An 18,233-nucleotide genomic window follows, 5' to 3' on the forward strand; every position below is an offset into this window, starting at 1 on the left:
AGAAAGGGTTACTAATATAGTATTAATAGACCCCCCCCCTCCCTATATGGTACCTGTAGAGGCAGGTATATGTAAGTTGTCCATATCTCTAAGTACCCTTGTACTCTGCCTATCTTTAAGAACCTTAGGTTTACATACTACAATTTTCCTCTTTATAGGACCTCAGGTCTCTCCTTATCCCACAACCCAACAGCCAGTTTTAGTTCATTGTTTACTCTGTCGTCGTTGATACGGCGTACTTCCTCGACTAAACTTCCGCCATTCTACATTCGACCTCCCCGTAATAATTCCTGCAGCCGCTTTACTCCAACCTCAACCAAAGGGAGCTCGGCAGACTACCTCGGGTGCAGCTACATCATGGACTACGAGGCTTTAAAGGAGCAATGGAGTGAGGTGGAGGATCGCGATGGTGTTCGATTGAGCTGGAATGTTTTTCCGAGCTCTCGTGTGGTTGGTCGTATTTCCTACTCCATACATGCTCGCACGTATTGAAATTTCATATAGGAAGCCTCCCGCCTTGTCGTTCCTATCGGCGCTCTCTACACGCCACTGAAGGAGAAACCAGATACCCCTCTGCTCCAGTTCGAGCCTGTGACCTGCAAGCAGCCCTGCCGTTCTGTCCTGAACCCCTTCTGGTTAGCCGGCTCCTCCGTCTCAATTCGCTCCCGGTCCCCAGAAGCTGACGGTATCTTCTCTCAGTCAAGTTGATGTCCGGGCACGCCTCTGGATCTGCCCATTTTGTCTCTCGAGGAACCCTCTGCCACCTCATTATAAGGACATTACCCCCAATGCCATACCCCCAGAGCTACACCCGTCAAATACAACGATCGAGTATAGGCTCTCGCGACCAGCGCCTAGTCCGCCGATCTTCCTCTACGTTGTTGACGCATGCCAGGAGGAGGACAGTCTCTCGGCCCTGAAAGAATCTCTTATCATGAGTCTGAGCCTCCTCCCTGAGAATGCGTTAGTCGGACTGATCACCTACGGCACAATGGCATGATAACACACACCCGCTACTTGGAATGCCGTTGCTGATATACGAGTGTAGGCCCAAGTCCACGAGATCGGATATACCGAATGCGCCAAGTCTTACGTCTTTCGTGGTAGCAAAGATTACTCTGCCAAGCAGGTGCAGGAGATGTTGGGTCTACTCGCTCCAGCCCTGCGCCCCGGAATGCCGCAACAACAACCTGGCCGACCTGTGCTACCTATGGGACCTGCAACTCGGTTCCTACTACCTGTTCAGCAGTGCGAATTCCAACTAACCAAGATTCTCGAGCAGCTGCAGAAGGACCCGTGGCCTGTTGCGAGTGACCGCAGAAATCTCCGTTGCTCTGGTGTTGCGCTTAGTGTCGCTGTCGGCCTGCTTGAATCGTCTTTTCAAAATGCCGGCGGTAGGATCATGTTATTTGCAGGAGGCCCCGCGACTGAGGGCCCTGGAATGGTCGTCGGACCGGAACTGAGGGAACCCATCCGCTCTCATCATGATATCGATCGTGACAACATCAAGTACTATAAAAAGGCATTGAAGGTTCATACCCCCCCCCCCCTCCCCCGGTCGTATCTTTGGCTAGCACTCGCTTTTATTTATGCTGACTTGAGTACCCCAGTTCTACGACAATCTTGCGAAGCGCACGGCCCATAACGGTCATATAATAGACATATTTGCCGGGTGTCTCGATCAGGTAGGGTTGCTCGAGATGAAAGGACTATGCAACTCCACTGGTGGTCACATGATTCTGACCGACAGCTTTACCTCGTCCATGTTCAAGCAATCATTCATTCGTGTCTTTGAAAAAGATGGCGATGACAATTTGCTAATGGGGTTTAACGCCGTCCTCGAGGTTCTGACAACCAAAGAGCTGAAGGTGACTGGACTCATCGGGCATGCCGTCTCGTTGAATAAGAAATCGACATCAGTTGGAGAGACGGAATGTGGCATCGGCAATACATGCTCATGGAAGATGTGTGGCATTGACCCCAACGCAAGTTACGGTATCTATTTCGAGATCGCGAGCCAAGGTGGCCCCACACAGCACCAGCAGGGCCAGCAGAAAGGCATGATGCAGTTTTTGACATACTATCAACATTCCTCTGGGCAATTCCACCTACGGGTGACTACTATCGCTAGAAATTTGAGCGGTCCAGCAGGCGACCCGGCTGTTGCCCAATCCTTTGACCAAGAAGCTGCCGCCGTACTAATGTCAAGAATTGCCGTTTTCAAAGCGGAGGTTGATGATGGTCCCGATGTTCTTCGATGGGTAGACCGTATGCTCATTCGATTATGCTCTCGTTTTGCCGACTACAGGAAGGATGATCCTTCTTCGTTCAGGCTGGAGAAGAACTTTACTCTATATCCCCAGTTTATGTTCCATCTCCGGCGAAGCCAGTTCCTCCAGGTCTTCAATAATTCGCCTGACGAAACAGCTTTTTACCGGCATGTACTGAATCATGAGGATGTCAGCAATTCTCTCGTGATGATACAACCGACTCTCGACTCGTACACTTTCGACCAGGATGGTGGTCAGCCAGTACTGCTAGATTCTACTTCCATTCAGGCCACGCACATCCTGTTACTGGATACCTTCTTCCACATCCTCATATTTCACGGAGAAACCATTGCTGAATGGAAAAAAGCTGGTTACCAAGATCAGGAAGGCTATGAGAATTTTGCAGCCCTTCTTGAACAACCAAAAGAAGATGCTAGAGTATGCGCGGGTGGCTACTTTGCCATAAAATTAATGCTAACTTCACAAATAGGACCTTATTGCTGACCGTTTCCCGCTCCCTCGTTTCATCGTCTGCGATGCTGGTGGCTCGCAGGCCCGCTTTCTGCTCTCCAAGCTTAACCCATCCACAACACACACCTCGGGGGCTTATGGTGGTGTCGGTGCGCAGACCGCGCAGACAATCTTTACAGATGATGTATCACTACAGACTTTCATGGACCATTTAATGAAGTTTGTAATCTCATCTCAAAGGTCAGAAGTCAAAAGCTAACAATTCGGTAGGCTGGCCGTCAGTGGTACAAACTAGTTGCATGTCCACAATTCCACAGGTGCTCTTCTAAGACTTTGCAGTGTTTTTCTAGTCTTCAGAAGAGAGTATAGGTAATAGCAACTAATAATTTGCTGGGCGATCCTGAGACGAACCAGGTGTGCCCATAGGCATATTCGCATGTTTAAAGTATACATGCAATATATGTGTTAGGTATAAATATGTCAAGCATGGCTGGCCTTATAGGCGTTAACGCCCGCTAATGGCTGTTACGAATAGAATTAATCTCACTTTCAACTTGCTTCTATAAATGTAAAGAATTTAAATTCAAACGTAATGTAGCGGTTTGATAGTTTTAGATAAATATTATTTTAAAGCTAAGTATAAATACATAAGCATAGTTATACATAGCTGTAAAGATAAGCTTTCTTTATTATAATCTAAATAGTTTAAATAAAGTACTTAAGCTATAATGTATAAAAAACTAAAATAATTATAATTAAATAATAATCTAGCTACGTTTTCTAAACCCGCTTTTTTATATAGCAATACCCTTTTTTTTTAAAGGTAAAATTTATAATTTACTTATTTATAACGTAAAATATAGACGCTTATATTACACTGTGCAGTATATATAGGCATATACAGCTAGTTGAACTACTATATAATATACTTTCTAGTTGTTGGATACCTAAGGTAGGTAATAACTACTTGCGAAATTAAACTCTAGTAATAGTATTACTCTTTTTATTAGCGTGGCGCCTCTAAGGAACCTTACTACTAGACAGAAGTAGCGTGAGCACACTATTATAAAACCCTATATAGTGTACTGGTACGGTGGGACTAGGCCACGTAGCCTTTTAGATATATATTTATATGGCTCTCGCACTTACCTTTTCATCGATTAGACTCAGTCCTATAGGCATCACGACCTTACAGCTATTTACTCGTTTCTTGAACTGCCTTTTTTACTATCTACCTATTAGGAACTATGGTTGGGAGAATACCAATAGGTACGAGTCAGAAGATATAAGAGAGGAAGTATTAGAAATTACGGTTGGGAGGGTACTAATCTATAGAGATCATAAGGCATAAGAAGAGAAAGTATATATATACTAAGTAAAAGAAAGGTTATTCTGCTTTCTATTATACGAGCGACGACTCTTAATATCCTGACGGGTTACTTAAAAGGCGATTACTTACTTAAAGGACGAGGATCGCCCGTTATCGAAATAATCGCCCGTTAAATAAAAAAGGTATATATAAGAAATAAACTATCTCTTTTAATTTAAATAATCTTTATTTAGCTCTTTAATTATTAATCTTAAGTATATAATTTATTTTTAAGACGTACCTTAACTGTAAGATTAAGAAGTATTGTAGTGGTGCGGTGGATCTAGGCTACGTAACCTTTTGGATGTATATTTATATAGGTCGCGTACTCATATTTTCATTAGTTAGACTTAGACCTATAGCTATTACAGCTATCAGCTATTTACTCGTTTCTTACCATGCCTTTCTAGCCATCCTCGTTACTCCCTTCTAGTCTTCCTTTCTCCCTTTCCCAGCTGCCATTTTTAGCTGGCCGATTAACCGATTACAGCTATTTATAGCTATAATCTTAGTTAATCGGTACTAGGCTAGTTATTAGTAGTTAGGTAGTCCGTTTTCGTGCCTCTATTATAGCGTGCCTACGCTGCTCCTATTTAATAGCGACCACCTAATAGCTCGAACCTTACCTTATCTTAAGAGCGACCTTTTAGACGACCGTTTTTGCAGTCATCAGGTTCAGGATACGTCGATCAAAAAATTCCCTGTCTTTCAATTAATCGGAAGCTGTTTTCGTAGCTCTAGAGCCGTTTTCGTAGCTTTTAGATTAAGCCTTTTTAGGTTAGGCAATAGGATCAACGGGAGGGCAGATAACCATGGCGACCATCTCAATAACCTACGCCTTTCCATCAGCTTTTGATTAGCTTACTTAAAAGCTCGTCCGCCGATTAGTAGGAATCCTTATCCTCGTTTCTTAATTATCTCTTTTAAAGGAGCTATGCCCGTTTTTATCCAGTTTCGCCTTCGTTTTTTACTAGTACCTAGATGGCAGTTTTTTCGCCCTTAGTTAATCTGACTCCGTTACCGCTACCACTCCTTTTTATAACACGCGCTTAAAGGTATCCGTTCTTTACCGATTAGTTTATTTTAATTACAAGAGGCTTGCCATCCGATCGCCCTTGTTTTATCCCTACTAGTTAGTTACGGTACCTAGGGAGGTTTCTCCTTAACTGATAGGTACTACGATGCCCTTATAATAAGATACCGATAGACCTTATACTTACGAACCTAATCGGGGAACCTACCGATTAGCGCGATAGACCTATAGACGATACCGCGATACGAAATAGATACGATATTAAATAAAAAAGCCTAGGAAAATAGAAATAGCTATAGGATAGAATAGCTATAGGAATAGTAATACCCGGAGACCTCTTTTGTCGCTCTTACCGATATATAGTTAATAGGAAGAGCTAGAGCCCCTAGAACTACGTATAGGGGAGGGATCGAGGGTTAAGGGAAGCCCGGTAGATGCTACCGGACGAATAACGATTATACGAGAATAGCCAGAAACGAGTTATAGAAACGGATATTGAATAGGATATATTAGTTAGTTTATAGGATTAGGATTAGTTAAAAGGATTAATAGCCATAGACGAGAAGGACGGAGATTACGTTGCATCGTATGGGATTGTTTCTTTATTTCTTACGGGAGTTACGTTTGTTTTACCTGCCCGTTATAGTTCCTGTTTTCCTAACGGATCCTTATTATTTCTTAATGGCACTGATAGACCTGTCTCGCTCCCAGTTGATTAGGGTTGATCAGGAATAGGTTGATTAGGTTAGTTACAGCTATAGCTCCGCTAACCTAGTTATTATCGGATCTTTCCTGATCTTTCCTATTATTTCCTATTAATCGTTGGTTAAACTAGCTTAGCTCTTAGTTAACAGCGATTAAACAGGTTCGGGATTAATCAGGTTTAGGATTAGGCACAGTCAGACACGGTTATAGTCACCTACCCTACCACCCACCTATTACTATTATAATCGTTCCCAGTTAACCTATTCCCTAACTTATCCTATTAGCCGTTAATTAAACTAGCTAGCTTTTAATTAATCAGGGTTAATTGAGATTAGGTTAATTAGTGGTTAATTAGGTTTAACAGGAAACGAGAGCCACCGTACCTATTATTAGGAGTTTAATTACTCCTTACGGATTAATTAAACTAGGAAGGCTGTAGTAGTACGGTGGATCTAGGCCACGTAGCCTTTTAGATATATATTTATATAGGTCGCGTACTTATATTTTCATTAGTTAGACTTAGACCTATAGCTATTATAGCCATTAGCTATTTATTCGTTTCTTGCTATGCCTTTCTAGCCATCCTCGTTGCCTTCTTCTAGTCTTCCTTTCTTCCTTTCCTAGCTGCCGTTTTTAGTTAGCCGATTAACCGATTACAGCTGTTTATAGCTGTGATCTTAGTTAATCGGCACTAGGCTAGTTGTTAGTAGTTAGGCAGTCCGTTTTCGTGCCTCCATTATAGCGTGCCTACGCTGCTCCTGTTCAGTATGTAAAGTATCAGTTATATAACTATAACTGATTCTTTAGTATATTAAGATAAATATCCTTATTATTTATGACTATTAGTAAATATAATATAGTTATAATATTTTAATAACTCCTTAATTACGGAATTAAGTATGGAAGGGAATAAGCGATATTCCTTAAAAATACCAGTGATTAAAAACCGATTCTTAAGTACCTAATGAATATCTAAGGACTTCAGTAATTAATTTACCCCTAAAGGAGAAATAACTACGAACTCCTATAAATAATAATTCTTTAAGTAGTTTAACTCCTCCAGGAGAAGATAAATTATCTAAAGAACACTTTCAGAATTTAATATAAGTAAAAAACCTTAAAGAAAAAAGAGCCGAGTTAATTAGAAACCTTAAAGACCTTAATATCGACGACGATAGTAATAACGAAATATCTACGTTAGGAACCTTAATACTGAACAGGGGCAGCGTGGGCACGCTGTAATGGAGGCACGAAAAGGACTGTCTAACTGCTAACAACTGGCCTAGTGCCGATTAACCTAGATCACAGCTATAAATAGTTAATTAATTAGTCGGCCAGCTAAAAACGGTAGCTGGGAAAAGACTAGAGTGAGAAGGTAAGAAGAGAGGCTAGAAAGACATAGTAAGAAACAAGTAAATAGCTAATGGTTATCGTAATACCTACAGGTCTAAGTCTAACTAATGAAAATATAAGTACGCAACCTATATAAATACGTATCTAAAAGGTTACGTAGCTTAAATCTACCGTATTACTATAGCGTCCTTAGTTTAATTAATCCGTAAGGAATAATTAAACTCCTAATAGTAATAAATACAATGGCTTTCGTTTCTATTAAACCTAATTAACCTAATCCCGATTAACCTTAATTAATTAACAGCTAGCTAGTTTAATTAAAGGCTAATAAGATAAGTTAAGAAGAAATAGGTTATTAACTAGGAGCGATTATAATAGTAATAAGTAGGTAGTGAGAAGGAGTAGAGCGTACGCAATGCTGGAGTCCCGGATAGGTTTATACGAAAGTGTACTCTATCGAAGACTATAGTATATACGATAGTTTAAGATAAATAAAACTAATATTACTATATTAACCGAGAGACGAAGAATTTAATGTAGTTATCGTATCTTAGGTATATCCCTCGGTCGTAGAGATATAGTAGTCGCTAACACGAAGGTATAAGAGGTAAAGGGAGAAAAAGGGTTAAACGTAAAAGTTATTTATTCGGTTATAGCGGTACGAGGAAGCGACTTAAGCGCTTATAATTAAGATAGATATATTAATCGGAAAACAATAAATCTAATAATAAAAATGAATCTTTAATAAAAATAAAAATAATAAAGATAGTAATCTAATTAAGTAATAAATTAAATAATAAGTATAACATAACCTATACTTACGGAAGCTATAGTTACTTTATATAGATGTAATGCCTATCGTAACATATTATATAATATATTAAAAGGATATATCTTACCGTATTATTATAGCCTCTTTAATTTAATTATATCGTAAGAAATAATTAAATTAAAAAGGATAATACGATATATCCCAATTAATATCTCCTTTTAAATATTATCGCGAAACTTTATTCTACTAGTTATTATTTAATTATTAAAGCCGAGTCTTTATTTTATTATTTAATATAACGAAGAGGCCTTTTTATTACTTTACGGTTAACTTAACCCGGTTTACCTTTACCGATATAACCCGATCGGCGTACTTCTTCTTTGTTTCGGTTATCTTCTTCTTAGTTTTAGCTTATTCCTCTTAATCAAGGGGATAGTAAAGGAGCGGACGTATTCTGAGGGTTAATTAAGTATTTCCTTTTTACCTATACGATATAGAGATCTCCCCGGATTAGAAAGCTTTAATTTTAATTAGGCTGGAGGGAGGGAACGAACGGTTTATAACCTTAACGAGGTCGTCGTAACGAAAGTCGGCGTCCGTTAATACGAAGGAACGAGGGGGGTTAGGTATTAAAGCTACGGAGGAACGCCGGACTTCGGTTTACGCGATTAAGCGGATAGAGGATTTACGGCTAGGGAGCTCTTCGATCGGGATACTTTCGGCGGAGGCTATAGCGTTAATAAGGTCGATTCGCTTTTTTTAATTTACGGTTTATCGGAAACGCTTAACGATATTAATTCCTCCCTTTAAAATCTAAAGGTTATAAAGTTACTCTATTACTTTAATGTATTTTTTTATTATATTAAAGGGATGTTACGTAGCTAGCGAGAGCTACGTTTGGGTTGATAGGTTATGCGTAAAAGGAGTAATGGAATGCGGGTAAGAAGGTATATATTAACCGACTAGAAAAGAAGGAAAGCTACTAGAGAGTATAGAGTAATTTATAGGTATATATAGTAGTACTTAACTAGCTTAAGTAAGCTAGGTAATTCCTACTAGGGGTATATGCCTACGTAATATACCTTCTAGTTAAGCTTACGATAGTAAGGTTAACTATAGTCCTTTACTCGTGATAGTAGCCTAAGGGGGTTACTCCTTAGTTTCGCTATGCTTTGTTAAGGTTAATCGATTACTAAGTACTTTATTCTCGGGCTTCCTTACGTCCCCCTATCCGTATATACTCCGGTTTATTACTAGTAATATTTTCTCTTAAGTTATATACTCTTCGTATCCCTTACTTAGTATTCCATAGTTTATTATAAATGAAAATAATTACTCGCGTAATTATTCGTATAATTATCCGTATAATTACTCGCTTTCGATTAAGCGGTAGTTAGTTATATATATAATATAGTAATAGTCGCTCTAGTATTAATATTAGGATTTAATTTCCTTTATTACTATCGCGCGCGCTCGCGCGTGTTACTTTTATTAACCGATTTTACCGTTTCTCTTACGAAGGCGGTTAAGTATAAATATATCTAGGATTTCTCGCTCTCGAATTAAACGTATCTCTTTCTTTTCCTTTCTTTCCTAGGTTATCTATCGTAGGTATATATACCTAACTATAATTAAGTAATTCTATTAATTACGTAATCGTAAGTTAATATAATTAATAAAGCTTCGTTAATTTATTATCGTAAGGTAAGTCTATTCCTTTTATAATTTACGTAAAACGTAACTTACGTATTATATAAGTCGTAATATACTTCTATTAAGCGACCGTAAGATAAAAGCTTAACTTATCGCGATAAAGGTTATTATTTATAATTAATATATTACTTTTAATATTAAAATATTTTAGGATAATAAAGCGACCGTTAATTACTTTATATTAATAAGTAAGAAGTTATTCGAGATAATCCGTTTATTATTTATTCGTTATTTACCGGTAGTAATATAGTACCGTAATTAACGATCTCTTAATATATCTAATAATTAAAAGCTTCGTAAGATTATATTAGCGCTTTAAGGTATCGTAGCCTCGTTAAAGTAAAAGGTATTCGGCCTTTCCGCCGCGGGTACCTAACCTCTTATCTCCTATATACGTACGGGAGGTAGCGTTAAAACTTCGGCCGGTAATTAAACTCGCCGCGGAGGGATATCCTTTACTTCCGGGTCCGGGGCCTTAGTTATCGCTTAGCTCCTTAAGGACCTCTTTATCGACGAAAGCGACGTTAATATAATTATACCTAGCCCTTTAGCGTAACCTACCTAGGCCTTAGTTACTCGCGGCTCTTAGGGTACCGCCTCCCGAGTTATCGAGGTATTTACCGACTTATTCTTTAAGGAGCCGTCCTCCGAGGAAGACTTCCTCTCTTTATACGAAGAAAAAGTCGAGAAAAGCGGCCGCCTTATTATATTAATTACTCGTAAGGTTCCCCCGCGTAAAACCCGGGCCTAAACTCGTATATATTAGGTTACGTCCTTTAGTAATATTATAATTACTCGCGTCTCTTAAGTTACCGGTATTATTACGACTCCGACCCGTAGTAATATTTTTAAACGAAAATAAGGATAAGGACGAAGGCGTAACGCTTTATCGGCTTCCGGAATAACTACTAGCCCTACCGGTTCCGTTAGTCCCGCCGTTCCGGCGGTTTTATTTAATATTTTCGTCGCTTCGGTTACTTCGGCTCTTATTATTACCGTATTAAGAATTACTTCGGTTATATAAGGTCGAAAGTACGACGCTTACCGCGTAATTCCTTACTTAGGTTATATACGTAATACGGCTTAAAATAAATTTATTAAAAAGTATTTCGATTTTCTCTAAAGTACCGGCCGCTATTACCGCTATTTATCTAGTTATATCTACGTATCTTGATAGGTATTCTTACTTCCGTACGTCGAGGTCTAAAGCTAATATTACGTAAGGCCGACGTTTTAATCCTCCCGGCTACCTACCTTATCGTTATTCGTATCGAGTCCTCGGTTAATATATAAGCTTTATTTCGCGTTATTTAATATTCGTTAATATTACTTATAAGCCCTTAAGTTCGTTACGATAATAAAGGAGCTCCTAGCCTTTTATTAAAATAAGAAGAACATATCCGCGGTTTTTAAAACCGTAAAGTTACGACGAGGAATAACTAACTCTGGTTAGTTTACTTAACTAGGCGTAAGCCCTTCGGCTACCGAACTATCGACCGCTCCTATCGTACCCGCCCTTAGTTTTATACTTATTAGTCCTTTTATTACTCTAGGTAGCGAGAGTAACGTTTCCGCCGCTTTATCGACCGTAATACTATAGTGGTACGGTAAGACATGCCCTCTTGATGCATCACGTGACACGTTACGATAGGCCTTATGCCTATATAGAGTAACCATAGCTCCCGCAAGTACGGGACATGCCATGCTTATTATTTAGTTCATTACCTAGCTAGATTACTATCTTTATTATTTTTACCTTAATTAAAGATTCGTTTTTACCATTAGATTCGTCGTTTTTCGATTAGTATATCTATTTTAGTTATAGGCGCTTAAGTTACTTCGTCGTACCGCTATAGCCGAATAAGTAACTTTTACGTTTTACCCCTTTTCTCCTCTTACCTCTTATGCCTTCGGGCTAGCGACTACTACATCTCTACGACTAAGGGGCATAGCTAAGATACGATAACTACATTAGATTCCTTACCTCCCGATTAGTATAGCGATATTAGTTTCATTTATCTTGGACCATCGTACGTACTATAGTCTTCGATAGAGTACACTTTCGAGTGAACCTATCCGGGTCTCTAGCATCGCGTACGCTCTGCTCCTCCTTAATACCTAACGCGGCCTCGTCGGCCGTCGCCTTAAAGTAGGAATTAAACGTAAAAATAAAAAACGTTAGAGGAAAGAAGAAGGGAGAGGAAACTTCTGAGGACGAAGAGTAATCTTCTAAGAAAGTAATATTTAAGGTCTCTCGCGATTACCTGCTTATTTTATTCGAATAATACCTATACGGAATACTATACCGATAAGTTAATCGCTTATACGAAGAGATTATCGAATACTAGAACGAATCCGCTAGTACTCGCGTATCCCGCTAGTCCGGCCTTATTAATAGCTTTCGTCGCTAAGTTTTCTATCTTAAAATAACCTTTATATATTAAGATCTAAAAGTAATACGAATTCGGTATTTAATAATAAGGAGAGCTATTTTTATATAGCGGTAATACTTTATACTGTAGTAGTGCGGTGGATCTAGGCCACGTAGCCTTTTCGATATATATTTATATAGGTCGCGTACTTATATTTTCATTAGCTAGACTTAGACCTATAGACATCACAGCCTATAGCCATTTACTCGTTTCTTACCATGCCTTCCTAGCCATCCTCCTTTACCCGTTTCTAGTCTTCCTTTCCCAGCTGCCGTTTTCAGCTAGCCGATCAACCGATTACAGCTATTTATAGCTGTGATCTTGGTTGATCGGCACTAGGCCAGTTGTTAGTAGTTGGATAGCCCTTATTTCGTGCCTCCGTTAGCGTACCTACGCTACTCCTATTCAGTGGCGACCACCTAATAGCCCGAGCCGCAACCTCATCAGTCTTAGGAGCGACCTTTTGCGCCTATTTTTACAGTCATCAGGTTTAGGATTCGTCGATTAGGAGATTCCCTGTTTTTTAGTTAATCAGGAGCTATTTTCGTAGCTCCAGAGCCGTTTTCGTGGCTTTCGGATTAAGCCTTTTCAGGTTAGGATTAACGGGAGGGTAGATAACTATAGCGACCATTAATAACCACGCCCTTCCATCAGCTTTTAATCAGCTTACCTAAAAGCTCGTTCGCCGATTAGTAGGAATCCCTGTTCTCGTTTCTTAGTTATTTCTTTTAAAGGAGCTATACCCGTTTTTACCTGGTTTTACCTCCGTCGTTTTTCAAGTGCCTAGATAGTAGTTTTCTCGTCCTTAGTTAATCTAACTCCGTTACCGCTACTACCCCTTTTATAACCTCGCACGCGCTTAAAGGCATCCGTTCTTTACCGATTAGTTTATTTCGATTACAAGAGGCTTGCCATCCGATCGCCCTTGTTTTATCCCTTCTAGCTAGTTACGGCACCTAGGGAGGTTTCTCCTCTCCAACCGATAAGGTGCTACGATGCCCTTAATTACTATACGAAGATACCGACAGACCTTATACCTACGCCATAAGCCTAATCGGGAACGTACCGATTAGGATTAAAGACCCATATAGACGATACCGCGATACGAAATAAATGAAATATTAAATAAGACAGCCTAGAAATAGCCATAGGAATAGTAACGCTTAGAGACCCCTCTTATCGCCCTTACCGATATATAGTTAGTAGGAAGAGCCAGAGCCCCTAGAACTACGTATAGGGGAGGGATCGAGGGTCAAGGGAAGCCCGGTAGATACTACCGGACGAATATAGGAACGGTTATACGAATAATAGCTAGATACGAGTTAGAAACGGAAATAATCGGGTATGAATAGGATATATTAGTTAGTTTATAGGATTAGGATTAGTTAAAAGGATCGGTAATAGCCATGGACGAGAAGGACGGAGATTACGTTATATCGTATGGGATTATTTCTTTATTTCTTACGGAAGCTACGCTTATTTTACCTGCCCGTTGTAGTTCCTGTTTTCCGATTAATCCCTATTTTTTCTTAGTGGCCCTAATAGAGCTAGCTCGCTCCTAGTTAATCAGGGTTGATTAGGAATAGGTTAATTAGGTCAGTTTATAGGTTACAGCTCCGCTAGCCTAGTTATTCTTATTATTAGATCTTTTCTATTATTTCCTATTAATCGTTAATTAAACTAGCTTAGCTCCTAGTTAGCAGCGATTGAATAGGTTCAGGATTAATTAGGTTTAGGATTAGGTATAGTTAGGTACGGCTGCAGTTAGTCACCCACCCTACCACCCACTTGTTACCATTATAATTATCTCCCGTTATTTTAGGATCAACCAGAGACCTACCTAACTTATCCTATTAGCCGTTAATTAAACTAGCTAGCTTTTAATTAATCAGGGTTAATCAGGATTAGGTTAATTAGTAGTTAATTAGGTTTAACAGGAAACGAGAGCCACCGCACCTATTATTAGGAGTTTAATTACTCCTTACGGATTAATTAAACTAAGGAGGCTATAGTAGTACGGTGGATCTAGGCCACGTAACCTTTTCGATATATATGTATATAAGTCGCGCACTTATATTTTCATTAGCTAGACTTAGACCTATAGATATTATAACCTATAGCCATTCATTCGTTTCTTACCATACCTTCCTAGCTATCCTCCTTTACCCGTTTCTAGTCTCCTTTCCCAGCTGCCGTTTTTAGCTGGCCGATTAACCGATTATAGCTATTTATAGCTATAATCTTAGGTTAATCGGCACTAGGCCAATTATTGGCAGTTAGGCAGTCCTTGTTTCGTGCCTCCGTTAGCGTGCCCACGCTGCTCCTGTTCAATACCTATATATTAACTAATTAAAAGGAGAATATACGTACCGTTAGTATTTACGGCGACTCTTTAAGTATTATCGTAATTATTTTTCCGCGAGTATCCTATAGGTTAAGTAATACTTTAAAATACTCGAACGATTTACGTAGTAGAGCTTTCGTAAGTCCGTTTACCGGCATTTAATTAATAGGAAGGTAGATTACTTTAAAGGTACCCTTTTAATACTCTTAGCATAGCTATATATTCTATATATTTATATAACGTAACTTAGTATTAATCCTTTCTTTCTTCCTTATTATTAGTTTAATCGTTTACTAGTTATCGCTATATACCCTCTAAGGTTCTCCTAGCTTTAGGGTAATATCCCTAAAGAAACGTTTAAGAGCTGTCGTTTCCTTAGCTATTGAACAGGAGCAGCGTGGGCACGCTGACGGAGGCACGAAACGGCTACCCAACTGCCAACAACTGGCCCAGTGCCGATCAACCAAAGATCACAGCTATAAACAGCTATAATCGGTTAATCGGCTAGCTAAAAACGGCAGCTGGGAAAGGGGGACTAAAAAGGGGCAACGAGGATGGCTAGAAAGGCATGGCAAGAAACGAATGAATAGCTATAGGTCGTAATATCTATAGGTCTAAGTCTAACTAATGAAAATATAAGTACACGACTCATATAAATACACATCGAAAAGGCTACGTAGCCTAGATCTACCGCACCACTACACTATATACTTTAGAGCGAGTAGTTTAGCTTTAGTCGTCGATATCGATACTATGTCTTAGCGAGCGGCTCTCCATATAATCGGACCTTTAAATAAAGATATTACGTATCCTTAAGACGACTTTTTTAATTCGGAATCGTTTATAAACGAAGCGTTACTATTAATTAAGAATACCTAAGCGTTATTATTCTTATCCCTATACCTAATACTAAGGAAGCGAGTAGTATATAGGTATCTAATCGTTTAGTTAATCGCCTTAAAGTACTAAGGTCCTAGATTAGTTAGGAAATAAGATAGTTAGGACGCTACGAAAGTAACGTTTAGGCGTATTATAATTACGCTATAAAGTAGTAACCTTACTTTCTCCTAGTATTCCTTAATTTATTATTTCGAAGTAACGCCTATATACTTTACTAGCTTAGTAATTAAAAATAATATTATCGGAAATTAATTATTATCCGCTAGTTTAAAACGTTTAGTAATCTTTTCGATATAAGCGTTATATATTAAGGTTATAATTCGTACTTTACGATTACGTATTACCTTAATTCCTAAATATTATTTTACCGGTTTAAGCTTTTTTGTTTTATAGGTATCCTTTAAGCCCTAAGCTATCTTTTATGCCATTTCCTTTAAGCTTTTATAGTTTATAATTAATATATCGTTTACGTATATTAGTACGAAGATTTCTCGTCTTTTTATATAGAATAAGTACGGCTTCTCTAGAGAGCTCTAAAGTCCTAAGCGGTTAAGGGTACTTTCGATCTCCTTAAACTAAAGTAAGGGTAAATCTCTAAACCCGTATACTACTCTTATAACGAAGGCGTATTTTCCCTCTTCCTTAAACCCGTCTAGTAACTCTATAAGTATAAGGTCGTTTTCCGGTCTTATAGCGTTAAGGAACGCGTTTTTAATGTTATACTAATTAACTTCGAGGTCGAATTAGGCTACGATAGCTATTATTATACGGAACGATTTCGCTACTAACGTAACTACGTAAATACTCTCGAGTAATTCTTTAGGCTATAAGTTTCTTCGCGTTATTAAACGCGACTTATAGGTAGTAAGGAAATTATCTTCGTCGAATTTATAATCGAAGACTTATATTAATAAAATTAGCTTTATTTTTACTTATTTACGATTAATAATACGTTATACTTTAATACGTAAGAAGGCTTTAATTTTAGACTTAGCGTTTTCTTTAAATCGCTTTCTTAATAAATACTTATCTAAGTCCTTTTATATCTTTAGCGGTTTAAGTAAATCGTCGCGGTAAATTCTTATCTTATTAAGCGATACGCTTAATTACTCGGCTTTCGTTTAATTAACGGCTATTACGAAAATTAAGTATAGCGTAATATATTTATCGTAGCTCTTTACTTATTACCCTTTTAATTAATTAAGCTAAAAGGTTATTACGAAATCGAACTAGGGATCTCTTAAGAGGTTATTCTTAGCCGTTAAGTTACCCGATATTACGTAGGCTTTAGTACTTAAGCTACTTACTACTTTATTCCTTTCCGGGCTTTCTCCTTTTTTTCTTTTACTATAACGGATAATAAGAGGATAGACCTTTTTCTTGCGTTACTTACGCTAAGTAATTTACGGGAATAAGCTATATTATTCTTCTTCTTTAAAAGAAGTACGAATTTCTTTAATTAATTACTTTAAAAGCTATTCCTAAGTATCTATTCCGTCGGCGAAGTATACTCGCCGCTCCGGACTTTCGGTACTTTTACTAGTAGCCGTACCTAACTTTAGTTACTCTATACTCCTTATCGGAATACTCCTACTTCCCGTAGCTTCCGCGGGTACGATTAAAGTAAGTTTTAAACTCGGGAGCCCGTAAGGTATATCCGCTTCTTCATTTAATTTTTCCTAGGTTTCCGCTTCGAATTACTTTTATATCTTTCATTCGATTAACTCGAATAATTTTATTACCTTTTACGGTTATTCGTCTTTAAACCTAGCCGTTTCGTATTTTAAATTATCGGAATTTATTTCTAATTCTTCTTTTAGAAGCTACCTCTTTCCCGAGCTAGGACCGGCGGACTAAGTCGTATCTAGATCCTCGTTACCCGAGGTAGGCTCGCTACTCCCGAGGAGAGTTAGTTCGTTATTTAGCTTTCGATTAAATAATACGAGCGAATCCTATAGGTTTAATACTTCGATAATTAATTAAGTAACGTTATTACTTATACGTATCGAGAGATTTATTCGATTAATTTCTTTTCGTTCGAGTTATTAAGCTTTTAGTTTATTTATCTAATTATAAAATATCTCTTCGTTAAAGATTATATCCTTAATTAGGATTACTTTACTTAGTTTAAGAACCTAAATTCGGTATAGGTTATTAGTATAATATTTTATTAAATACCTAGTATAAGTTCGTAGGTTTACCTTAAACCTTTTCTTATTAAGATCTTAAGTACGCTTTCTTATTAAAGGATACGCGCGATACCCGTATATATAGATACCGTTTTAGTCCGGTCGTAGGTTATTCGTTAGCTTCCTTATTACCTCTAGAGTATATTATCTAAAGTACTACTTAAATTAGGTATTTAAGAGTTCGTAAGGTATACGAAGATTATAAGTTTAGCTAGGGTTAATATTAATTAGATATGCTACGGCTTTAACGGTTTTTAGTTATAGTTTCTCTAATAGCCTTACTCCGATCCTTATCTTAATCGACTTAATAATAATAGGCTATCTTATTTTCTTACCCCTACCGGTTAGCTCCTTAGTATGAACCGGCGGGAGTTCGAGATTAATACCCTCTTTTATTACCTAGATCTTATATCCGGATATACCATTAATATTTATTACTAAGCGTTCGTTATCGTAACGTATCTTATAAATTAAGAATCGGAATTACTTCCGAACCTATCTTTTAAAGAGTCAAAGAGTTCTTATTATTAATAAACCTTACTTACTTTCTAGGGTTTTAACCTATAATATTCTATTAAATTTATCCTTAATTACGATAAGCTACTTAGATCCGTCGTAACCTTCTAAGTAGTTAAATAAATCCTAATATACCTTTTAAAAAGAACGTAGCAAGCGATATATT

The 18,233-nt window shown here is 38.1% G+C and overlaps 1 protein-coding gene across 1 annotated transcript; it reads left to right on the top strand.

Annotated features, from left to right (window-relative positions):
* Positions 1–301: 301 nt before the first annotated feature.
* Positions 302–3,036, top strand: GGS23DRAFT_617816 (Sec23/Sec24 trunk domain-containing protein; the record flags this gene model as incomplete). Its single annotated transcript, XM_051520900.1, has 7 exons — positions 302–450; positions 505–635; positions 700–994; positions 1,049–1,531; positions 1,611–2,708; positions 2,761–2,981; positions 3,012–3,036. Exons 1-7 carry the CDS (start codon positions 358–360, stop codon positions 3,034–3,036), a joined length of 2,346 nt encoding a protein of 781 aa, XP_051367433.1. The 5' UTR covers positions 302–357.
* Between the last annotated feature and the right edge of the window lie 15,197 nt (positions 3,037–18,233).

Source organism: Durotheca rogersii (assembly GCF_024521655.1).
Source record: "Durotheca rogersii strain YMJ 92031201 chromosome Unknown GGS23scaffold_46, whole genome shotgun sequence".
Taxonomy (NCBI): Eukaryota; Fungi; Ascomycota; class Sordariomycetes; order Xylariales; family Xylariaceae; genus Durotheca; species Durotheca rogersii.